The following is a 25,637-nucleotide window of genomic DNA, read 5'->3' as shown; positions in this document are numbered from 1 at the left end:
AAAATAGATACTAGGAGGCTAATTACAATCAAAATGGTTTAAAGATATAATCTTGAATGTTCTTTAATCTTTCAGGTAACTACAAAAAGATTCCACCAGCTTCAAAGTAAAATATTTATGTCCTTCATTCTAACTAGAACTGGTTTTGTCCCAAAGATATAGTATACATGACCATGTGATTTCCCCTGTCCTGTATGTAGGTACTCACAAAACTGGCTATAATTACACAGTGTAATACTCCTTTTCATATGTAGAGGGCAAATTATTGGTAATAGAAACCTACCAATTAAAGTAATACTGTATGCGTTGTACTCTCACCTGAATGTTTGCCCAGTCTAGTCAGTGTTTAGATGTGAGTTTTCTTTATTCACAAGACCATTTAATAATATATGAACTCCTGCTGAAATTACGTTATATGTATTTTTTAATCTTAATACACACCCAGTGTATTCCAGAGACACCTTGAAAACTACTTAAAATACTCAAAGATATTATATTTCTCTCTGAATCATAGCCAACCTATATAATTAGAAAGTGGTACACAGTAAGGGAACAGACTCAGTAAGTCGTAAACCTGAACTAGTATTTTTCACAATTACGTATAATAGAGCTAGATATTCCCTATAAGGCCTGTCATTGTATAATTTGTAATTTAGACCATTATAAACTTTAAGACTTGTAAATTGTGAAAGTACTGCATGCAGTAGCAAAGCTATGGTCAGATATTACTGGCCAAGTCTTACATAGAAAATATTTTCAGTTTTTTTTTAAATAGATTATATCTTGTGTCTGCTTAATTGAAAAGGTAGGAATCAATTTAAGATATACTTCACTATTTAGCTTTATATTAGCTTCAGTTTTGTCAGAAGCCATTTTTCTAGACAAATTAGAGACTTCTGATTTAAAATGGAGTTGAAGATTACTCTCATTTGAACAGGAACTCAAAAGTTGGCAACATAGCATAAAATCTGTACCAGACCTCTAAGTTTCTTGTTATTGCTGTTGTCTTTCATGTGATAGGAATCTGGTTGGGGTTTTTTAAATACATAGTTATTATTTCGAATTATGTGAGTACTTAATACCATTTGATGTCATTAGATACACCATTGTTTAATATGGAAAAAGGGGAACAAACTATACAGCAGAAAGCAGTTTTATTTCTTCATTCATCTGAAGTATGAAATTTGTAATGTATTTACTTAGCTTTAAGTCATATGAAAATTGTCAGGTATTATTTTGGGGCATAGATTTCTTAATACATGGTGTTTATTATTCACTTCAATTTTTGTAAAGCAGGTATTTTTTGTTTTTAGTAAAGCAGGCTTTAACTCTACAAATTTGCTTTTCTTTAAGTTTGTGTGATTCTGCTTTTCTCCCATATCTAGTTCTATATGCCAGCCTTCTCTAATGAAAACAACTTATCAGTAGTGTTTTATTACCTAACTCTACTATACCATATGCCAGTCTGTATTCTTGGTTATCTGTCTGTGAAGGTTGTAGATATTAACAGGTCATATTCTTTGTTTATTAAAAATAGTAATAACAGTTTTCTTTCCTGCATGTTATTCCTGAAGATTCTATCCAATGGAATTCAACACAAGACACACTAACAGGAGGCCCTGCTTCATGGGATATTGGAAGTTTTAAGACACTGAAATCCAGCTATTACTTCTTAGTAACATAAAATAGAATTATTTACCTTTGCCCTTTTGTTTTTTAAGCTCTCCTTATCTTCCCCCCCCACTTTTCTTCCTCACAAAAAGAATCTTACAACTGCTTTCTAAGAGTTTAGAAAACAACCTTTTCCTCCCCTTGGAGGGAACGTGTCAGGTCTAGGGCTTGGCAGGGTATTAAAGCATTGACGTAATTAGTTTAAGACAAATTATGTGTTAACTAGAAAACGAAGGGACATTTCTTACCAAGCTGTGACAATGTACTACCTTAACTCAATAATAAAAATTGCCCAAGTGACAGTGTGTCTCTGCTGAATGGCTTTTCTTACACCATCTGGTTGTCATTGTAGTTTTTTGTTGTTGTTGCTTTCATTTGAAATGTGCTGATGATCTTGTTTTTATTCCGTAGCATTGAACAGATGGGTTGATTATTCTTTTCAGATATTAATAAGGCAGCGGAAGGAAGAAATATGAATACGGCTCCATCAAGACCCAGCCCCACACGAAGGTAAAGTACCCTGAAGCCGTGAGTTACCTTGGGAGAGTTGGGCTCTGGGGAGTTAAGCCCAGCTTCGTACACCAAAGGTCTTTTCTTCCCCCCAACAAGTGAAACGCTCAAGCAAACAATAAGAACATGAACCCTGTGTGAAGGGCCTTGCTGCTTTTTTTAAACATACATCAGGAGATACAGAGGAAGCTTTGTGTTTTCGGTGGCAAATCCAGCAAGTTCAGCTTGCAACATGAGTTGCAGGCAATTGGAAGAGGATAAACCTCTGTCTGTCCCCAGCTCACGTGTCAGTGGGAGCCTCCAGAGCAGAAGGAGTGCCCCAGAGTCATTGGTGTATGCCATGCTGCACTGCAGTGGGCAGCAGAGATTCGACTCTTCATTCCAAATGGCTGCCGGTCCAGATGTTAACCCAGGTTTACGGAAAGTGCTGCTTGAGAGATTACCGCTGTGCCTGTGCTGCAGATCCCCTGTTTGCTCACATACTTGGGTTACCTGTTTGAGGGGAAATAAAAAGGGCAAAACACTCCAGCTCTCGAAAGTCTCCCTTTTTCTTAGCTTTCACGGAAATCGAGGGTGTTTTCCCAATGTATTCTTCCTTCCAGTGTATACAAGAGAGATAATCCTGGTGCGTACCCTCAAGATACATATTAAATTGGTCCCTTCTCTCAAAGAAGAGCTTTATTAATGGTACCATTTACACCATAAATAAAGATATCCTATTCAGTTGTTCTGGCCCCATAACAGCACACAAATGGATGCAGTTTTGTGTAGAGGGCAGACAGATATGATATATTTCATACAAATGATATATTTCATATCTGATGTCTCTTCAGGGCCCAAATGGATTAATGGATTTTGCCTTGCCTCTAAGTAAAAAAGCCAATTTTCCCCAGAAACATACCTAAACTACGTACCACAGTAAACTGCATTTCCTACAGTGAACTGGACAGTGCTGCATACAGTGAATCCTCATCTGTACTAGTAGCTCCACTGGTCACCTTGTGAACTCAGCTAACTGAGCATTACGCATAACATAGAGCTGTCCTGCTTTTGGACAAAAACACCTGTATTTTGTTACCTACTTATAGGAAAGAATGTCCACTGTGTGTTTCATGTATATACTCCTACTTGGATGTGAAGTTCTAGCTACTGGGAATAGATTACGCATGCCCACTCTGCAGAGTTTAAGCAGACCCTAAGGGCAAAGTAATGCTGCTGGTTTCATTCAGTTGGAGTCTTTGTCCACTCTGCCTGTGCAGCAGAGTTGAGTCCAATACCATAGCTTCAGCTATACCACAGCTGTCGTGTGGATTCTCTGGCCATTCGTTGGTTTCTCTGCGGAAGTGGGCATGTAAATTGGTATTCTGTCTGTTCTCTCTAAGGAATGCCTGCAGCTTGCAGGTAAATACTCTGTTGGTTGATTTGTGTGTGTGTGTGAGTATCCTGAAGAACATAAACAAATCCTGCAGAACTTCAGCAGTTCCGTATAATGTCTACTTTCATTAGCCTTCATCTAACCGTGCCACAGATCTTGGGCAGTCCTATCTTATTGTCCCAGTACAGAATGGAATACAGGTGGATGAGAGTTGCATCTAATGGTCAGAAGTACAGGGTTCCCATTGGAAGCTTTAATTGTCAGGTGGCTTGAAAGGAGATATGGTGTGTATCCAGTTTCCAAAGAGCGCTACCGCTACCGTGTGTGTTTCCTGGTAACTTACCAGGAGTGTGGAATTTGTAACTTTAAAAGACACTGACTCCACTAGTAAAATCCTCCCCCTCTATGTTGTCTCCATGATACTTGGTGATCTTTGGTGATCTCTGGATAATGTCTGTGTGTTTCCACAGGCGTAAAAAACAGTAACAACAAACAAGCCACATTGCAGAACAGAGAGTAGATCCTGTTTCTGTTATGGATTGAGAAGGGTATTTTATATCATCCTGTTGATGATACTTAACCAAATGCTTTTAACATTTCCAGTTGGTTGTAGATGTTCAACAAACATTGCAGTGTTGGGGAATGACCAACTTCCCTGGTTGGAACCTAGTAATAGCCATTGCCAGAGCATTAAATTAAAAATATTAATTTCACCCCAATCTAGAAATAGTTTTATGCTTTTTTTTTCTTTTTTTAATAATAGTCCCTGCACAAATAAACATACAGACAACATTGGAGAGGGCCTTATAAAATGAGCTTCTAGCCAGGCACAGTGGCTCACACCTGTGATCCCAACACTTTGGGAGGACAAGGTGGGCGGATCACTTGAGCTCAGGAGTTCGAGACCAGCCTGGGCAACATGGTGAAACTCCATCTCTACAAAAAAATAGCCACACGTGGTGGCTCTTGCATGTACTCCCAGGTACTGGGGAGGCTTTGAAGCAGGAGAATCACTTGAGTGCAGGAGGTTGAGGTTGCAGTGAGCCGTGATCACGGCACTACACTTCAGCCTGGGCAACAGTGAGACCCTGTCTCAAAAAATAAAATGAGCTCCTTACCAACTATATAAATATACAGGTCACCTTTTGTATGCCTTTTAAAATATCACCTTCCTCAGAAATCAATTGTAAAATGAGGTCATTTGGTGGTGTGGATAGGGCAGTGACTTCCTGCTCTATTTACAATCAACAGGAGGGACAGCTAGACTAATTCAAATTCCATTAACAATCCGTCTTCCCATTGGTGATATTTCCCTAGCTGCGTTCCTCAGCATGTTGTTTAACATGATGAAGTTCCATACAGTCATGTTTATTTGCTTTAGGAAATGATGGTCGCAGTTAGTAATCCCATCTAAAAACCGAGCTAAGAGTCCCAGTTTTTTACCTTAAAAAAAAAAAAAGACAATTTAACATTGTATTCAGAATCCTAGTTTTTTACCTTAAAAAAAAAAGACAAGTTTAACATTGTATTCAAAATAGTACTAACATTTTAATCATTGTCCTGATCATACTTTATCTGTTTTTATCTCTTAAGATATACCAATAGGGCAGACATAAATTGCAAAGAGTAGGCAAGATGAGCAGCAAGTAATTAACCTGGAAGGGGTAATCATTTAACTGAGGGTGAACACTGGGTACGTCCTTCTTCAGGTGCATGCTTCCAATCAAAGCCTTGAGATAACTCTAAATGTATCAATAGTTGACAACAACAAACTGCCTTTATTCGGCAGTCCTAATCATTTTGTGTGCCCCCAGCCATAGGGGATGCATCGTTCACAGGGGAAAAAAAACACTACCTATGGCAAATATTTCCTTAAGTTATACCTCTACATTTTTAGCGCTTTCTATGTTTAATAAGAATGTTGGTATAAGCATACTGGCAAGACCTTTATGACACCTTGCTTTGCTGGACTTAACATAGGTATCTTTGGGAGTTTTCACAGGATTATCACCTCTTCAAATGTTTCAGTAAACCACAGTTCTGCTGGCTTTGCTCTCTATTCAGTAATATGCCTCCCTAATGACTCCAGCTGTCAGTGTATAATTCTGATAATATTGGCCCAGCCAAGCACAGAATTCTGCATGAGGAATCTCTACTCTGGATCACATTTCAGCCTGAATTCTTACCATCTAACTCTTGAGGGCCACTTCATTGAACTCCTGTGAGTACCTTACATACTTACTATGCAAGTTGTCAAGCATCGATACTAAGCATTAGTCCTTCTTCAAAGACAGGATCATGATTCCAGTTGTGCCTTAGATGTCTCAGTTACGATCTTCAGCTCAACACCTTGACAGTCCAGATCTTGTAGCATATCTTTATGCAGACGTGGCCTCTAGGTACTAGAAGTAAGACTGTACTTCTGAATGACTTAAAGAAGAACAAATAGAATTAACTCATCTACATCCAAAGCTCTGCAGAGGATTTTCCCCATATATTTGTGAAAGATGTTAAACCTTACATCTCTTTGGTGAAAGTCATTGGGTATCGGCTCATCAGAAATAACCTGGCTGTAGTCAAGTTTCTTACATGACCTGAAATGCTTTCTGCTTATCCACAGGGCCTTAATGTCTTTGATTACTGCTTGCTCCTTGGATGTGAGACAGCACTAGCTCTAGGTGGGCCACAAAAAAATTCCAGGTTGTGATTACCTCTGCAATAACACTTGAAGAAGTCATCAGTTCTCAGCAACTGCCACCTCTGCCAATAAGAAAGTTCTGTTTGTGCTGGAGAAGGTCATCAGTGTTTCCTAAGGAAAAACATGGATTTGTATAAAATTTGGGTCTGTGAGGTGTGGTACCTCATTGCACCCCGTATCCTTCCTCCACCTAATGGCAATATTCTGGACAAGTCTGTTGTCTCCATTTCTAACAGTAGTGTGAAGCCCTCCTGGGTGAAAGATCAACATCACACAGCAGCCAGCCATTTTGATGACGATATTTGTGGACAGTATATCTGTGACAGAAGTTTGAAGAGCTAATGAAGGATTTTTTCAGGGTCGGAAAGAGGCTGGCCCTCCCAAGGAAGACATTCCAGTGAACAGAAAGGAAGAAAGGGGATGCTGACCTTTGCAGAAAAGAAAGGAAAAGACAGAGGTCTTCCTCCCTGACCATCTGTAGAACTAAAGCCAAAGAAAACCGTCCTGGACATGAAGTTTCAGTCTGTTGCCAAAGAGAAATTCAAAGCCCATCACAGTTTTCTAAGATGATCATCTGTCAGTTCTTAGTCTGTAGGCTGTCAAATGCCTAGTGCTCTGCACACCCCTTTAGTCCTCAGGAAGAGACACATTCTACCAGAAGCACATCACTTGTCACCAGAACCATTGTTTTCCCCTTCATTTCGCCCTTACCTCTCAAATGTTTTCCAGCGATGTGACTATATTCCTCTCAAGGCAAAGAGTATTTGCCTTTTTCCCCCTGCTGAATAGATGAGGAATTTGCAGCAGAATTTTAGTTGTGTTTGCCACCTGCCTTCAGTTTGTGGACTCCAGTGCTGAAATTTAACCACTGTTCAGTTTCTTTTTATCCTCTAGTGATGCAGTACCTTAGGGTATGCTGCATTTGGTTCCTTTAGTAAAACACCTCTGGTGCTGTGGGATGATATTGTTAACCTTATTGTGCTCCAGAAACCTGATTCTAACCCACTTATCATCTGAGGTCCAGCATCTCCCACAGGAAGCTTTGTCTTTTTGCACTTTGATTTCAGCATACTACTGCCTTTTTGTTAGCTGTGGTCTTGTTTTGAAAAATATGTTGGGGCCAGCAGCAGGAGCCCTTTTGTTCTGAGGAGTTCTTTGTTTGGGTCCTAAAGCAGCCCTAAAGGGTTTTTTGTTTTGTTTTCGTCTCCAGAAGAACAGCAGTCTACCATAGTGTTTATCTTTTGGAGAAAGGAAAAAAGGCTTTGCCTTTGCTTTTGAGAAAATTATTATCTTCTTTTCCCTACTTCCACCATGCCTTTGGTTCTTTTTCCTTTTGTATCACCTCTTCTACATTTTTACCCTGAAGGCACTTGAGAGGGAATTAGTAGTTTTGTTGCACATGGACTTCAGATTATTTAAGGGAAAGGGAAATATCTTCCTCTCAAACTGGAAGATTGAACCCAGACTTTGCGAATCTAGAGTTTTAGTCAACTTGCAGGGATGGACTCTGACAGGTAAGTAAGGTTTTTCGATGGATTCAAAAGAATAAGAACCAAACATAGCACTTATAATACTCCTGAAGTGGTAAATAACATGCTATGACATGCCCCACCTCCATTTCCACCAGCCCAGGGCTTTGTGTGTGGTCTGTGGTCTGTCAGGATCATGATCTCTCAGCCCTGATTGCCAAGAACACTTGAAATTGGATTCCACCTCTAATGACTACTTCTAACTGCTCCTCAAGGCAGGTTTATCTGCCGATCATTAATCCAAAAATACTTTGCAGTTGTCCTTTCTCTTTGGATCTTGAGTGTTTACCCACATTACACACTATATCAGATGTTGCATGTTAGGAGGATTATGTGATATAATAAGGAAAGTTGAAGTAAGACTCTTGGTTAGTCTTCACTTTAATAAGAAAAATAATGCTGGCCGGGCGCGGTGGCTCAAGCCTGTAATCCCAGCACTTTGGGAGGCCGAGACGGGCAGATCATGAGGTCAGGAGATTGAGACCATCCTGGCTAACATGGTGAAACCCCGTCTCTGCTAAAAAAATACAAAAAAACTAGCTGGGCTAGGTGGCGAGCGCCTGTAGTCCCAGCTACTCGGGAGGCTGAGGCAGGAGAATGGCGTAAACCCGGGAGGCAGAGCTTGCAGTGAGCTGAGATCTGGCCACTGCCCTCCAGCCTGGACAAGAGAGCAAGACTCCGTCTCAAAAAAAAAAAAAGGAAAAAGAAAAATAATGCTTAGCTATCCTCATTTAAAGTCCCTGGTCTACAATATGTTTGCTCCCACAAGTCAGGAATGCTGGTGAACCTTAAAATATATAACAAATATTTTTCATGGAAGCAAAATTGGCATTTAAATTGGTTTTGCTGTGCCCGTGTGGCTGAGGTGAGGTTTTCCACAAGCTGATGACATCATGATGAATACCTAATGTGTGTCACCATGGTAGATGACAAAAATATGAGCAAAACATGTTGCCTGCTCTTGAGAGGCTTACAGTTTAGTAGAATAATTTAATTCATTAAACATGTACTGAACTCCTGTGCCGTATCCTGGAGCTACAAAGCCTTCAAGAGAACTTCTTATCTGGTAGGGAAGCCACGTAAACAAATAATTACAAAACTGTGTGGTAAGTGCAGCTATAGAAGTTTGTACTGGAGCAAGATTGATTCAACATATGTATAGAGCATCTGTCATACAACAGACATTGTTCTACGTAGAGGGTTTGTAGTGCAGAATCAAAGTGACATAGTTCTTGTCCTTGTGGCGCTTGTAGTCTAGTAGGGCAGACAGACATTAAATAAATATGTAATGTCAATGACAAAAGTAAAAACAAAGTGCTATGAGAGAATTTTAGGGGCAGAAGGTAAACTTTGAATCTAACAGAATCAGGGAGTAGGGGTTATTTATACGCTGAGACCTGGAAAATGAGTGTAGATCTCTTCCTGCTACTCATGTAAAGGGATTGGGAAAGACGTTGGCTAGTTATAGCTGAAAGGCCGGTGTGGCAGAGTGGTAAACTAGGGAGAGGGTGTGACAGGGTTGAAGAAGACAGGAGCCAAGATTATACAGGACCTTCATGCCATTGGTAGAGGTTTTAGATTGAATTCTAAATACTGTGGGAGCCTGCCATAGTGGTACACATCTGTAGTTCCAGCTACTTGGTAGGCTGAGGCAGGAGGATCACTTGAGCTCCCAGGAGTTCAAGGCTGTAGTGTTCCGTGATCCCACCTGTGAATAGCCACTGCACTCCAGCCTGGGCAACATAGGTGAGACCTCATCCCTATAAAAATAAACAAATACATACTGTGGGAAACCAGTGACGGGCTTTACATACTTAAAAGATCACTGGAGAGTGATCTTTCTGGAGAAAAATTATAAAATAGGCAAAAACAGAAATGAGACTGCTTTAGAAGGCTCTTGCTGTGGTTTGAGGGTGAGATGATTATGAGCTGGCCTTCAGTAGTGCCAAAGAAGGTAAAGGAAAGTGGGCAGAACTGAGAAAGAATGAAGAAAATTTGGAAATGTGGTTGGAAGGGAGGATGAGGCTTTAAGGGAAAGATGACATCCAGTTTCGTGGCTTGAGTAACTGAGTAGTTGGATGTGCCATTTACTGAGATGGGAAGGACTGGAGGAGGAGCATGTTTGTTGGGGAAGATCAAGAGTTCAGGGCAGGTTTTACAGAGAAGGTAATCCTTAAAGCAGGTCAGACATAAGATGTTGTTGTAAAAAAGTAAATGCCAGATCAAGATGAGTAATACAGATAGAAAGTGCCCTGAGCTGTGCAGAAGAGATCAGCAGTTAGGAAGGGTAGGGAAGGTTTCTTGGAAGACATGGGACATGAACTTGCCTGTGTGGATTGGATGGTACTTGGATTAGTACAGGAAAAATATTCCAAGTATAGAAATCATGTAAATAAAAATATTGAGATAGATTATGTCTTGTGAGTTATCGCATAAGAATTAAGTAGAACTGAGGATTTTGAATTAGAAATGAGAGGAAGGTAATAGGTGTCAGATTTATTAAGTTTTCTAACATAGAAGTTGGCATTTTAGGATAGTTAATGTATTTATGTGTCGAATGAATTGAAAGTGAGTAGACTGATTTTTAATTCTGTATTTTGGAAACTTGTTGGTGTCAGAATAGAAATAAGGGCTTGGATTGGACTTACAAATCCAATGGGAATAGAAAGAAAAAGTGAACGGGACACAAGTGACTTTATTGGGATGGGGGAGGAAAAAGCATGATTAATTTCAAGAACTAATTAAAACTTGATAACTTGAAAGGTGATTTTTGTCAGAAGTGGAAAAGTGGGGAATGGGGCTCATGGGGTTGGAGTAAGAAGGTTTTAATTTTAAATATGTTGAAGAGGAGTTTCCAGTGGGTTGAAACGTCTCATGAAGAACATTGAGTCAGAGTAGACCAAGCATATCTGTGACTTCACTGTTTAGGTTTTTGTTTTTTGTTTTTTTTTTTTAAACCATCTTGAGCAAAAAGGAATCAGGTTCTGCGTAAACCCTCAGACTGAGAGATACCACTACTCAATAGCTCTGACAAAACAGAGAAACAGATTGTTCTTGATCCTTTACTGTATGTATCTTATAGTACTTTTTTCCCCTTAATTTTATTATCCTGCCAAGATACTTCAAGTGAACTTTCCATACTTTAAGGACAGTTCCTTTGATCACTTTTATTATAAGATTGTGCCCTTCACTCTTTTTGTCTTCATAAGTCTTGCCTCCTTACTCTGTCCCTCCAACTTTTTGCCGCTTGTAAAGTCTCTTTCAAGCAAGTCTGGTGGAAAGACACTTTCACTTTGAAAGCTTGATGAATACTGTTATCCAGTCAAGACCTTCGGTTTTTGGTCATGCATTCTTTTGATGTCCTAATCTTTTGAGATTGTGGAACCTCTAGACTATCTGCTGACCAAATGGATGACTGGCCTTAAATGTTTAGTCATGTTCTGTTTGGCTGCCCTGTTTTAGAGAAAAATGCTTGGAGGGTGGGGGCTTTCTCTTATGAAGAGCTGATGGGTTGGCTACTTTCAATTTCTTTGTCTTAGCATCTTCTTGCTACCTCCCACAGGGATCCATATGGCTTTGGAGACAGTCGAGATTCAAGGCGTGATCGATCCCCAATTCGCGGAAGTCCAAGGAGAGAGCCCAGGGATGGCAGAAATGGCCGGGATGCCCGGGACAGCAGAGACATTCGAGATCCCCGAGACTTGCGGGACCACAGACATAGTAGAGACTTGCGGGATCACAGAGACAGCAGGAGTATGCGCGACGTTCGGGACATGAGGGATCTTAGAGACTTTCGTGATCTAAGAGACTCTAGGGATTTTCGAGATCAGCGAGACCCCATGTACGACAGATACAGAGACATGAGAGACTCCCGAGATCCTATGTACAGGTACATACATAGTTACTCTGCTTGTTTTTTCCGTAAGTTCTTTTTTATGTATGTTCTGCTAAACTAATTGAAAGCTCCGTAAGAGCAGTAATTTTATCAGCCTTATATTTCTAGTGACTGTCGAGTGGTAGATGTGCTGCTGCTCAATAAATTTTGCTGAATGTATGAATGATTTTAAACATTTTTAACAGAAAATAACAGTGTTCGAAAGGTATGGAGAAATTGAAACCATCAGAAATTGCAAGTAGGTATGCAAATTGGTATAGCCACTATGGAAAACAGTTTGGCAGTTCCTTAAAAAGTTAAACATAGAATTACCATATGATCTATCAGTTCCACTCCTGAGTATACACTCAAAAAGATTGAAAAGAGGGACTCAGATAGTTGTACATGAATATGCATAACAGTACGATTCATAATAACCAAAAGGTAAAAACAATTCAGATGTCTGTCAGCAGATTAATAGATTTTTTTTTCTTTGAGACAAGGTCTCATTCTGTTTCCCAGGCTGGAGTGCAGTAGCATGATCACAGCTCACTGCAGCCTTGACCTCCCAGGCTTAAGTAATCCTCCCACCTGAGCCAGGCGCGGTGGCTCACGCCTGTAATCCCAGCACTTTGGGAGGCTGAGGCGGGCGGATCACAAGGTCAGGAGATCGAGACCATCCTGGCTAACACGGTGAAACCCCGTCTCTACTAAAAATACAAAAAATTAGCCGGGTGTGGTGGTGGGCACCTGTGGTCCCAGCTACTCGGGAGGCTGAGGTGGGAGAATGGCGTGGGCCCAGGAGGCGGAGCTTGCAGTGAGCCGAGATCGCGCCACTGCACTCCAGCCTGGGCGACAGAGCGAGACTCCGTCTCACAAAAAAAAAAAATCCTCCCACCTCAGCCTCGCAAGTAGCTGGAACTACAGGCATACGCCACCACACCTGGGTAGCTTTTTGTATAGATATAGAGTCTCACTATGTTGCCCAGGCTGGTCTTGAACTCCTGAGCTCAAGGTATCCTCCTGCCTTGGCCTCCCAAAGTGCTGAGATTACAGGTGTAAGCCACTGCATCTGATGTGGATTTTTTTTTAAGTGATGTATTCATATAATGTGGTATCACTCAACCATAAAATGGAATGAAGTTCTGATCTGTGTTACAGCATGAAGGATGTTGAAAACATTATGCTAAGTGAAATAAGCCAGACACAAGACAAATATTGTATGATTTCACTTATATGAAATATCAAGAATAGGCAAATTTATAGAGACAGAAAGTAGATTAAAGATTACCAGTGGCTGGAAAGAGGGGAGTTATTATTTCACAAATGCAGAATTTGTTTGAGGTGATGAAAAATTTTAGATAGATAATGGTGGTGATTACACAACATTGTGAATATAGTGCCACTGAATTGTATACTTAAAAATTGTTAGGCCAGGCACGGTGGCTCACGCCTGTAATCCCAGCACTTTGGGAGGCTGAGGTTGGCGGATTGCCCGAGCTCAGGAGTTCAAGACCAACCTAGGCAACGTGGCAAAACTCCCGTCTCTACTAAAAAAATAAAAATAATAAATAAAAATTGTTAAAATGGCAAATTATTGTTACATACGTTTAAGTATAATTTTAAAAAGCACAAGGGAGGGACGTGTAATGTTTCCTCAAAACTAATATCAATAATTCCTGCCAGTTATTTTGCATTTAATATATGCCAAAGACTATGCTAAGTGCTTTCTGTACATCATCTCTGTTCATCCCCTCCCATCATTTTGTGAGACAGGTTAACTATCACAGCCACAGAGCTGATATGCAGTGAGTCTCAGATATAAACCTCATTTGTCTAATCCCAAAGAATTCTCTAGATGATTTTTTCAGTATAGGACACAGTTTTATCATTATGAAAATTTCCTTAACTTTTCAGGAGAGAAGGCTCTTATGACCGATACCTACGAATGGATGACTATTGCAGGAGAAAGGATGACTCTTATTTTGACCGTTACAGAGATAGCTTTGATGGACGAGGCCCTCCAGGCCCAGAAAGTCAGTCTCGTGCAAAAGGTAAAGTAGCTGAAACAGTCTATTCCTGTTAGTGATAGAACACTTTACAAAAGAGAAAGGAAATTAATAACCAGTACCCCATCTGAAAAAGGGCTAGTGACTTGGCCAAACAGTGTATGAAAAGAAGAAATACAAGTAGCTTATTAGTGGGTAAAGGGCATTTGGCTTGAAAATGATTTTTAAGATGCAAATTAGTACCATCATCTGGTTTAGACATCCAACAAGAAGAAATAAATATTAAATTCCAGCAATAAGAAATGAACAAAATACTGGTCACTGTGGCCACCACCTGTAATCCTAGCACTTTGGAAGGCCAAGACCATCAGATCACTTGAGCCCAGGAGTTCAAGACCAGCTTGAGCAACATAGTAAAACCCCATCGCTACAGAAAAATACAAAAATTATCCGGGTGCAGTGCTGCACGCCTGTAGTCCCAGCTACTCGGGGGGCTGAGGTAGGAGGATCACTGGAGCCTAGGATGTTGAGGTCTCAGCAAGCCATGATTGTGCCACTGCACTCCAACCCGGGTGACAGTGAGACCCTGTCTCAAAAAAAAAAGAAAAATGAACAAAAGATTGGAGCTTAAGACATTAAGTGCTTGTTTTTTTGCTTGCTGACCAGATAACTATGACTGACTATCTGCATTATCTATGCAAAATAGGCTTTTGGTTTTGCGTAACTTTTACCTAATAGCATCTCTTTTTTAGATGAAGACAAACATGTCTTTTTAAAGCCTGGTTTTTCTCAATACATCTTTAAAGTTTCTTAAATTACCTCATACCTGGCTAAGTTGAAATCTTTAAGAACCTCATTTTTAATTTTAATTTTTTAATTTTAAACTTTACTACTTGATTTTTTTCTTTTAAAACAAGAACTTTCAAAATTTTTAATTTTAAACTTTACTACTTTTTTTTTTTCAAAAAAAAGTCATCAAAAATGCAGATTAGAATAATAATGAATACTATTCTTATCTGTCAAGTTGGTAAGACTTAAAAAGAATGCCAGTACTCAGTGTTAACTAAGGTGTAGAGAAATAGGTACTAGATGATCTACGTCTGTGGAGGTATAAATTAGTACCAGCCTTCCCACGGAGCAGCTTGGCAGTAAGTATCAGATGCAGCATTAAAATGGCCATGCCCTGGGCCGGGTGCAGTGGTTCACACCTGTAATCCCAGCACTTTGGGAGGCCGAGGTGGGTAGATCACGAGATCAGGGGTTCGAGACCAGCCTGACCAACATGGTGAAACCCCGTCTCTACTAAAAATACAAAAATTAGCTGGGCATGGTGGCGGGTGCCTGTAATCCCAGCTACTCAGGAGGCTAAGGCAGGAGAATTGCTTGAACCCGGGAGGTGGAGGTTTCTGTGAGCTGAGATCGCACCACTGCGCTCCAGCTTGGGCAACAGAGCAAGACTCCATCTCAAAAAAAAATGGCCATGCCCTTTAATCCGGCCATTACATTTTGGTTAATTTTTAATAGTAAAAAATACTAATGCTGGCTATTTTTAGGAGATAGACCAAAGGATTGATTCAGAGATGACCTTTGCCTACAAGTAGCTCAGGATTTAAAATGAGGCCTGTGGCTTGTTTTTATAGAAGGGTCCAGTCCTTATTTCAGTTTACCCTGGTGGTGTCTTGCAGAGCGTTTGAAACGTGAGGAACGGCGTAGAGAAGAGCTTTATCGTCAATATTTTGAGGAAATCCAGAGACGCTTTGATGCCGAAAGGCCTGTTGATTGTTCTGTGATTGTCGTCAACAAACAGACAAAGTAAGAACCCTTAAATATTTCTCCCCAGTAAGGAGAAGAGTCAGAGAAATTCAGGCCCCTGTTTAGCACCTCTGTTCATTGAATTTGAGCTGTGTATTCTTGCATTGCTGTGCTTTGTTAGTCAGGGTTCTTTCAGTTATAGGTGACAGAAAACTCAATTCAAATTGAGCCCAAAAGGGACATTTCTCATTTAAGCAGAAAGTAACTGGGAAGTTGAGGCGGCCACATCAAGGGTCAGACTATGTCATCAAGACTTGGGCTCTGTGTTAGTCTCTAAGCACTGCTTTTCTCAGATTTGCCTTTGTTCTCAGGCAGATTTTGTGCTTGAAGAGGCAGAATGGCGCTGGCCCTAAACATGTGTCTTCTTAGCTTAGCAAGCCAAGTGGAAAGAGAGCTTTTCTTTCCCAGTGTTTCCACCTGAAGTTCTGCAATTCTTCTTAGATTGACCTGACTCACTTTCCCATCCCTGAGCCTGTCACTTTGGCAGGGGTGCTTTATGTTCTGATTAGCCAGGGCTGAGTCATGTTCCCATCCCAAGAGCTAGAGGTGGGATTAGCCCTGTGGAACCATGCAGACTGAGAGTGGAAGGAAGAGGGTGTAGTCACTGGTCAAGCAGAGTAGTATATAACCCCTTCATGGGACAACCCAAATGCCCAATACTTTGGGAGACACGTCTCTGCATTTGTCAGCCAAGAACCAAGTCTTTGTGAAGTGCCATGGCCTTGCAGAACTGTTAGATGACCATGTTACCAAGCTAGGGCTCATAGCATTGTTTCACTGCATCCCTGTTTTACATTTTCTCCCTGAAGAGGCAGAGCAGAGAAGCAGAAGGAAGTATAGCAGCTTGCAGGCTTGCCTGTAGCTATGTTCCCTTTCCCCAGGTGGTACTAAGTAAATAACTTCATGTATTTTCTAGCAGTTTGGGGTTAAAGAGCTAATTTCAAGGCAGTGACTAGGGAAATAGGTGTTGAGACACCAAGCTGTTGGCAGAGTTCACAGGCTCTTGGCTGTCTTGTTCAGTGATAGATGCTGCTTTTAACTCTAGAGAGCTGTTTTTGGACACATGATAATAGCTGTTATTTTCTGAGCACCTACTTTATGTACTACCCCATACTCGGCGCCTTACATAAATTATTTTTAATCTTCACAGTAATCATATAAAATGAGTATTCATTCAGCAAATCTTTTATATGTATAGTGGATGGCGGGTACTAGGGCTGTATAGCCTCATTCCACTGGTGGAGCTTACACCCTAAGGGGGCAGGTAACAAAAGCATACAGGTGATGAGTCCTATGAGAAGAGAATATCAGAGATCTAATTTAGATTGGAGGGAAGGTCAAAGAAATGACATATGACCTGAGCCATGTTACTCTTGTTTTATTAGTAAAAAAACTGATGTTTGTAAGAGATAAATGGACTTGCTTAAGCTTCACAGCTTTGCAAATAAATGTTAAGGGCTGGGATCCATACCCATGTTTCTATCGTTAAAGCCCATGATTTTCCCACTGTATTATGCAGCCTACCCAAAAAGAGATAAGTGCCACAAGTGTTAGGGAGGAGGATGGTGTTAAGGAAGGACCACTGGACTACAGAATCAAGAGAGGGACCTGGGTATCATACTGTGCTAAAGGCAACTTCTCTTGTGACCTCAAGCAAGTCATAGCCATTCTGAGCTGGGGTGGAGAGAGAGTATTGGTCTAGATCCTTGGATCCTCAATATGGCAGTGGGGTAGACTAGGGTTTGAGTTCTCGATAGGAACACACACAACTGGCTTGAGACACAACAATGCAGATTTGGAGTTGGTTGCTCACCTGGACCTTACTTGTTTTTACAGAGACTATGCTGAGTCTGTGGGGCGGAAGGTGCGAGACCTGGGCATGGTAGTGGACTTGATCTTCCTTAACACAGAGGTGTCATTGTCGCAAGCCTTGGAGGATGTTAGCAGGGGAGGTTCTCCTTTTGCTATTGTCATCACCCAGCAACACCAGATTCACCGCTCCTGCACAGTCAACATCATGTTTGGAACCCCGCAAGGTACAGAGGCCCAAGTGGGTCAAAATACCAGAGGTAGTCACTAGTCCATTGTTAGTCATTTATGCCCTACTCAGAAGAAGCAGGTTTTGGGCAAATGACTCTTATATCTCAGTTCATATATGGTAGGGCCCCTCTCTTAAGTACCATGGAAGAGTCTTGCGTAGTCATTTATTTATCTGATAGTTTCTTAGTGGATACAGTTCTGGGCCTGGCTCTCTGTTACACTATACTTAACCACTAGGTATATACAGTGTTGTGCTGGCACACGTTTAACAAGTTCCAGTGTGAGGGGAGGGCCTTTATAACATTTGCTGATCTCCATGGTGTAAATACTCCACCATGTTTCAGTTCAAGCCACCAACGTGAAGTCACTGAAGGGAGAGTTGGAAAGAAATGTACACAGTTGGCTCTTGCCACTGAGATCTGGCTCCAGCACACCTCTGTCATGTACTCCACTGAATGTGACAAAATCCTTGCTTCGCCCAGCTTTCTAATGGAGGACAGAGAATATAATAGGCATTTAGGGTCCTTTTTGTAAGTGTGCTGGAGAAGTAACCAAAGGGGCTATGAGAAGTAACGAGAGGGACTAAGAGGCCCTGACCCTGTAGAGGCCCAGTTCTTGAAGTCCTTTTCAGAAGTAGCTTTTCATGCATTGAGCCCATAGGATTAAGACTCCACCAGCTGAAACCCTGCTCCTCACTCTTACAGCACAGACTTAACCCTTTCCCCAGTATACTCAGGATCTCTGTTTGCTTCACCCTTTACCCCCATAACCATACAATTACATAAGGATCTCCAGTGGGTCATTTGTCTGAGGAATAGTCCTCAAGATGTGTGAGGACAGAAGTTCTGAGGAGTCCTCTCACTACCCAGTAAACCATGTTGCCCATGGGTGAGGAGTGGAGGTTATTTAGGGTCACAGTTTGATCTTAATCCATGACTTTTGAACTGCTGAATTAAAAAATAGTAGGCCGGCTCTGTCCTTAGGAGCACAGTGGAGAGCCTGTCTTTCCAGAGGGGCCTGTTGGCCTCCTGCTGCTGGTCTAGAGTCTGTTGGGCCTGCCTCCCGTGGCTGTTCCCCGCATGGTCTGTTTGAATCTGCGGGAGGCTGTCATGTTTCTTTGGTTTTTACTACAAGTCTGTGATCTAGGAATTCCCCCAAAGAACCAGCTGTATACAAAGGTGCATGTCCCCACCAAAGGTATTCATTCACTTCCCTTCCTGCCCTTCATCTCTCCCTCCACACTACCCTACTCTCAATCTCAAGGCTTTTTGTCACCAAAATGATTTTCTTGCTGGTATGAGGTTAGGAAAGACTTGACAGAGTGCAGCAGGTGGGCACTTAAATATGTCATGAAAGAAAATAATTCATGTCATTTCCTCCTACAGAGCATCGCAACATGCCCCAGGCAGATGCCATGGTGCTGGTGGCCAGAAATTATGAGCGCTACAAGAATGAGTGCCGGGAAAAGGAACGTGAGGAGATTGCCAGACAGGCAGCCAAGATGGCCGATGAAGCCATCCTGCAGGAAAGAGAGAGAGGAGGCCCTGAGGAGGGAGTGCGTGGGGGCCACCCTCCAGCCATCCAGAGCCTCATTAACCTGCTGGCAGACAACAGGTACCTCACTGCTGAAGAGACTGACAAGATCATCAACTACCTGCGAGAGCGGAAGGAGCGGCTAATGAGGAGCAGCACCGACTCTCTGCCTGGTGAGCTACGTGGCAGGGCCGAGGTGAAGTTCTGACTCTGCATTTCTCTAATCCCCAGGCTCTGTTGGGAGGGTGTCAGGCCCAGGGCTCTTTGGAGTGGGTAAGGGAAATAAGTCCATCCCTTGGGCCATCCATGCCGATATAATGTTAATAATAACTTTATATTTGGGTACTGAATGCTGATCCCTATAGTTAATGTGGTGGATTGACTAGTATTGCTGGCTCCCAGGATGGATGCCCTTTTGTTTTTTTAGCAGTTCTCTAGGGGAACTAGCCTATTGTTTTCTGTAAACAGCACATATCATGAAGCGGCCTCTTTGGAAAATTGATGTTATAGTCTGTGTACTGTATGATTGATGTGACTCAGTGATTGTTGTTCTTCCTTTGGCTGCTAGGCCTCCTGCCCTTGGGGGGTACTTTGAACCAGATACCTCCCTCTTCTGTCTTCCAGGCCCGATTTCCCGCCAACCACTCGGGGCGACCTCGGGTGCCTCGCTGAAGACACAGCCAAGCTCCCAACCGCTCCAGAGCGGCCAAGTGCTCCCCTCTGCTACACCCACTCCATCTGCACCCCCCACCTCCCAGCAAGAGCTTCAGGCCAAAATCCTCAGCCTCTTCAATAGTGGCACGGTGACGGCCAATAGCAGCTCTGCATCCCCCTCGGTTGCTGCCGGAAACACCCCAAACCAGAATTTTTCCACAGCACCAAACAGCCAGCCTCAACAAAGATCACAGGCCTCTGGCAATCAGCCTCCAAGCATTTTGGGACAGGGAGGATCTGCTCAGAACATGGGCCCCAGACCTGGGGCTCCTTCCCAGGGGCTTTTTGGCCAGCCTTCCAGTCGCCTGGCACCTGCTAGCAACATGGCTAGCCAGAGGCCCGTGTCTTCCACAGGTATCAACTTTGACAATCCAAGTGTACAGAAGGCTCTGGATACCCTGATCCAGAGTGGCCCTGCTCTCTCCCACCTGGTTAGCCAGACCACAGCACAGATGGGGCAGCCACAGGCCCCCATGGGATCTTACCAGAGGCATTACTGAGGCTAAATCTTTCAACTCTTCCCAGTCCCTTCATCCCCTGGCCGCCTCCTACTTACTGTGTTCTAAATAGAGCTGTTTGGAGGATGTTTTCTGCGCTCCCAGGCCGGCATCGAGTGTCATCAGTTTCTACCACCTGCTCTCTCTTCTGCCCAAGGCTGTGTTGCTTATTCCTTACAAAGTTTATACTGCATTTGGGGCTGTATCTTTTTTTTGTTTTGTTTTTTGTAGAAAATAAATATCTCCAGGGTCACTGGGGCAGTACAGGTGTCTGGGCTTATATTTGATGGGGTTTCTCCAGTCCCTGTGTCTACTGGATTTGGAGCCAGGCCCAGCTAGCCAAGTATGGAATGGCATTTGTCATGTCAGTAGGCAGCACCTTTGTTCATTGTGAACCTACCAAGACTTTCCAGCTTCATACACATTGACCAGAGCTCAAGCTCCTGCCTGCAACTTCTGCCTAGAGTTGAAGAAAAGCAAACTGGCCTTGGCAGGCACAGTGTCATCATACCCTCACCCCACAGGTTTGGGGTCTGCTTGAGGATTCATAAATCAGCCACTCTGGATTGTTGAGGAATGGCCATGGCAGCCACAGAAAAAAGAATTTTTTTCTCTGAGCCAAGGTTGTTTTTTGTTTTTTTCTCTTTTCTTTTTTGTTTTCATTTCATTGGAAGATCTCCAATGAACTGAACAGCTCCAGTCAGCAGCAGTTACCAAACTGTGAATCTGGGCCCCACCACTCTTCCCCCTTACCAGTTCTGTCAGCATCCCCCTCTCCAGCGGCACTTCCATGGAGTCGATTCTGAGACTCTGGCCATGAACACCCGTTTCTTCAGTGATTTGTTTTGGGCTTTTGGCTCAAAACCCCAGGCTCTTGTTTTTGTCTAAACTCTTACTCTTTCCTGAGCAGCAGGAGGTAGGGACCACTTTGATGTCAGACTTCTGGTAGCTGGACATGTTCTCAAGATAGGCGGCTGTTCATGACTTTTGCACCAGAATGAAATTGTTAGAGGGAGGGCTTCTGGCTGTGGTTCTAAATGGAGCCCCAGGAAACTGCCCTCCCCCAGGGGTTTATGCTCTGTAGAGCCCTGTGGATCAATCTCGAGGTCCTCTAGCAGGGGTGAGGGAGAGCAGTGACTTCAGCTGAGTCCCTGCCAGTGGTTAAGCAAGCAATGGTTTCAAAATTCAAGGTCCCCAAATGGCAGCATTTTATGTTCTGACCTGTTTGTGTTATATAGTGGTTTTTTGTTTCTTCCTCTTTGGAACTCTTGTGTTGTTAATAAAATGAAATGATTACTTTTTAATTAAAATGAAAAAAGTAAAAGCTATGTTCATCTTTCTTGGATGTGAATATGCTCTTTGCAGGATGCTTTCCCCAAGTCAGAGGTGAGGGCTCCTGTCTCGAGGACTCTTGTCTTTCCCCTCTTGTCCTCGACGTATGATCCAGCCTCGAACCTCTTTGAACCCTGCCTTCTCTTCATAGGTGGCTCACCTAGTTAGAGGCTTTAATTAAACAGTCCAGAGCAAAACCCTATTGGCTAATTACAAGGCTGTGTTCAACATCCTGCTTCTGGTAGACATTCATTGTGTCAGCAGCCTTGTCCTCTTATTTTAGGAAAGGAAAACAGGATGTGATGAGGCCATTTGTGGTTGGTGGCCTTTGGTCGGGGGGCACTTCCTGTTTGCACTTTGTCTTAGTTGCCACACTATGTTCTACCCATTGTGCAAGGAGTTGGCAGAATTCATAGAACCTGAAGGAGCCTTGAAGAGCATTTAATAGCTTGGGTTGGGTGTGGTGAAGTGGGTGGCATAGGCCTCCGGTGGGTTAGGGACCAATGTGCCGAGAGCACTGAGCCTCACCAGTAAGTGCTTACTGCCTCCTGGGGATATCAGTGCAGCCTGACATCTATACTTAGAAAGTGCTCACTACCTCCTAGAAGATGCCAGTGTGGCCTGACACCTAGTAAGTGCCTGCCAGTCTCTTAGGAGATGATGTTAGTGCAGCCCTCCAGGCCAGGGCCCCAAAGCTATCGGTAGATAAATTAGATCACCAGACTTGGACCATTAGCCCATCTTTTCTGTCAGTGGGGGTCAGTGTTTCTGATTTAAGAGTGTGGGGTCCTCCTGAGGGCCCCCTGGAGTGTCTAAACAGCACATCTCAGGCCATGAAGGGTATAATAAAATTATTTTTATTGCATTTTGTGCAGACGGGAGTCTAAAAAAGTAATACAGTAAAAGCCATAAAGCATTAAATGGGAGCATTCAACAAGAAAGGAAAGAACCAACCTCTCCCTTTCATATTGGCACAAAGAACACAAGATCAATACTGAGGCAGGATGCGGAATACTGAACACTTACACTGAAAATTAAAGGCAGGCCTAATAATAATAGTAATAATAGTAATAAATACTCTTGATTTGGTTTGCAACCTCTCCTATTTACAAGGGTTTTCAACTTCATTGCATTGCCCTGCACATAGATCGTCTAAAACAAAAGCAACACTAGTTATCACTACAAGGCTATTGAAATATTGCACTCAGAATAAAAGTCACTTGAATGGACATGAAACATCTAACTACAGTGATTATAAAGATAATTTGATGAATGACTTGTGATAACATTCATAACAAATATTGCACATGTAGCACAGAAAACTTGGGTTTTTGTTGTGGGATGTCTGTCTCATCAACGGAAACTTTGCTCTTGCCAACCAGACAATCTGGGCCCAGATAGTGCAACTTTGGTTCCCTAATTGATGATACAGCCCCCTTCTGCACAGCCCACCATGTCAGCTCTGAAATATTCAGGCCCCCAGAAGGCAGGACCTGGCTGTGGTTCTCAGAGGGAGGTCTACTGAAGGATGCAGGGGGCTGGTGTCTAACACCTCCAGCTTCCTGATTACCTGAAAGAATCTATCCAGTCCCCTGATCGAATCTCAGAGGGCACTTGGTGTAACCGGCAGACCTCCAAACCTAACCCCAGCCACACCGGACCCTGTCTGGGTGGCGCCAGCTCCAGCTCTGCCTTGGGCTCAAAGGAAAAGAGGTGGTGAGGTCAGGAGTACTCAGTGGCCCCAGCTCTGGGAGGTGGGGGAGATGTCTATCTAGGTGCGCAGGTCAGGGCCCTGGGGCTGGAGGTACTGTACCCAGTCCCAGATGGTGCTGGAACGAGCATGCAGTGCCTGATCCCCTTAGAAACGTGCCCTAGGGGAAGGGAACCCGGCCACCGCGCCTTCTCTAAGGACAGAGCAAGCCTCAGACCAGGCTGGTGGAGCGGAAGCGCCAAGGACGAGTTGGGGAAGCCAAAGGCCCTGGGTCCTACTTAGAGGAGAGCAGACAGGCGCTAAGGATAAAGCGCGTGCGACTCCAGCCCTCCCTCAGGCCCAGGTCCCCGGGAGACGGAGCTAGAGGCCGCTGCTAAGCAGCGAGGCCCGGCCCCAGGGCACGGAAAAGGCGGCTGGGTCCCCCAGGCGAGGCAGGAGCTGCCAGATGGGGACGGGGGAGGGAACATCACGGGCGGCTCTGGGGCCTCCCAGTGGGTCCGGCCCCTAAACCAGAATCGGTCCCCTCCTCCCTCACCTGTCCCAGGGAGGAAACTCCGGGGAGGGGGCGCCCTCCAGCTCCACAATTTCAGTCTTTGGCGAGGAGCCATGGGATACGGGGAGCAGGCGACAAGCCAACTGAGGAGAGACGCCTGCTCCCCAGCGAAGGCACGGGGCGGGGCTTCCTCGGTGGGGCGCGGGCCTCTTTGTTTCTTCCCCTTGAGGAGCGCCCCTCCCCTATCCTGGCCCCAACTTGCATAAGAGCCGATGAGAAGAGGTTGCGTCTCTGCAGCCGCAGTGGAAGCTCACATCCGCTGGGAGGCGAATCCAGGAAAAGTTGGACCCTTGTCTCACCTCATCTCCGAAAAGGACTGGAGGGGAGGATGGGAAGCCAAGGGTGCGCGGAAAGGGCGAAGAGGAGAGAGCGGGACGGAGGTGTCGAGGGAACGAGACCACCACGACACCCGCCTGGGCCTAAAGCACTTTCGCTCTCTAACTTGAACGTCAAGGAAAACTCAGCTTCCCGAGGCCTCTGTCTCCCCGCAGTGCCCCCAGCGGGAGAGCTCGACTGCGGCGAGAAGTCTGTTGCGCTTCTAGTCACATAAATATGGGGACGTTAAAAATACACGCGATGTCTCCTGTACACTATGTATAGGCTCGGCCGCCCGCGCCCCACGGCTCGGCGAGAAGGGGCGGCGGAGACAGCGAGCGCGGCCTTCCCACCCCGCGTGCCTCCGGGCCGCCGGGAGTCAGGGAGCAGCGCCGGAGGAGCGCAGAGCGAGGACCGCGGCGGGCGTGAGAAGGGGAGGAATGGGCCGCATGGAATACCTGGGGGTCCCCAAGGCCCCAGCTCCTCTCTTTTCCGCGCCTTCTCCCAACCTTTATTGCAGCGTCTCCTCCGGCGAGACGAGGCCGGGCTCAGAAAAAGGGCAGCGCAGACCCACGGGCCAACCGGGCACTGAGGAGCTCTGGTCTCCGCGCGGCGGGGCGCCCTCTCCGAGTCAGCCCCGACAGGCGTGGCCTCCGGGCCTCAGGCAGCGGGGTAAGGGGCCAGGACACGGGCACAGGGTCTGTATGTAAACGGTGACAGCGGCGGGGGGCGCGGCGAGGGCTCCGGAGCCGCGGGCCGGGCGCGCTCGGGCCCAAGTGGCAGGTCCTGGCTCTCAGGAGTAGATGGTGATGACCTCGCGGCCGCCGCCGCGGACCAGCATCACCCGGTCCAGGTGCTCTGTGAGGACCTCGAGGAATTCCATGTCTGAAAGCCGGTCAAGGAGAAAGACAAGGTCTCCTTCCCTCCCGACGACATTGGGGTCGCGCTCGGCTGCCACAGGACCTCTCTCGCCCGTGTCCCTGTCCGAGGTGCTGATCCGGAGGCAGGAACAGCTCAGCTCTTCCATCCCAGAGAGAGGACCCAGGTTCCCTGATGTCCACCTCCCTCTTTCCCCCAATTTTAATTCCAGGATACAGTTTTCGTCACCATTGCGGTTGCGGGGAGGCCCAGGCATGTTGAGCAAAACAAGCTTGGCGTCCCGGGATTTCTTCACGATGACCTCGTTCAGCCGCACCGCCGTGTGCATGCGCCGCACATTGGACTGGTTCCTGCGGCAGGAAGGAGGAGTGGAGACCGCGTGAGCCGAGGGTAGAGAAGATTGGAGCCAGTCGCCCTTCCAGCCCGAAGTGGGCTGCTGGGGACTGGTTCTTGCAAGCCCAGGACCACCAATCCTAAACCTCTCCAGGCTGGGCTATTCAGAGATCCCAGAGGTCGTGGCACCAATTAGGGGTTCACAATAGAGTGAGAAGGGTAGGGACCCTGGCCATCCTAGGAGAGAGAATG

The 25,637-nt window shown here is 44.5% G+C and overlaps 3 protein-coding genes across 8 annotated transcripts in view; 1 reads left to right on the top strand and 2 right to left on the bottom strand.

Moving 5' to 3' along the window:
- Positions 1 to 21,586, top strand: part of NCOA5 (nuclear receptor coactivator 5) — a 29,980-nt gene extending 8,394 nt beyond the window's left edge. The window contains exons 2-8 of one of the 5 annotated variants that reach the window (XM_015148850.3): positions 2,115 to 2,181; positions 11,346 to 11,672; positions 13,575 to 13,711; positions 15,352 to 15,478; positions 17,315 to 17,514; positions 18,904 to 19,224; positions 19,676 to 21,586. In XM_015148850.3, coding sequence (XP_015004336.1) covers positions 2,144 to 2,181; positions 11,346 to 11,672; positions 13,575 to 13,711; positions 15,352 to 15,478; positions 17,315 to 17,514; positions 18,904 to 19,224; positions 19,676 to 20,265 — 1,740 coding nt within the window. In that variant the 5' untranslated portion in view covers positions 2,115 to 2,143 and the 3' untranslated portion in view covers positions 20,266 to 21,586. 5 annotated transcript variants of the gene reach the window in all.
- The window catches only part of CD40 (CD40 molecule), a 245,777-nt gene that overhangs the window by 48,201 nt on the left and 171,939 nt on the right, over positions 1 to 25,637 (bottom strand). The gene's annotated exons all lie outside the window — the stretch shown is intronic.
- Positions 22,431 to 25,637, bottom strand: part of SLC12A5 (solute carrier family 12 member 5) — a 39,250-nt gene continuing 36,043 nt past the window's right edge. For both annotated transcript variants that reach the window (XM_001104494.5, XM_001104798.5), the window contains exons 25-26: positions 25,269 to 25,402; positions 22,431 to 25,058 (exon numbers count right to left, since the gene is read on the bottom strand). In XM_001104494.5, coding sequence (XP_001104494.3) covers positions 24,967 to 25,058; positions 25,269 to 25,402 — 226 coding nt within the window. In that variant the 3' untranslated portion in view covers positions 22,431 to 24,966. The remainder of the gene's footprint in view (positions 25,059 to 25,268; positions 25,403 to 25,637) is intronic.

Source organism: Macaca mulatta, chromosome 10 (genome assembly GCF_049350105.2).
Source record: "Macaca mulatta isolate MMU2019108-1 chromosome 10, T2T-MMU8v2.0, whole genome shotgun sequence".
Classification (NCBI taxonomy): Eukaryota; Metazoa; Chordata; class Mammalia; order Primates; family Cercopithecidae; genus Macaca; species Macaca mulatta.
The sequence above is the reverse complement of the archived record's forward strand: the minus strand, read 5'-3'. Positions and strand labels throughout refer to the sequence as shown.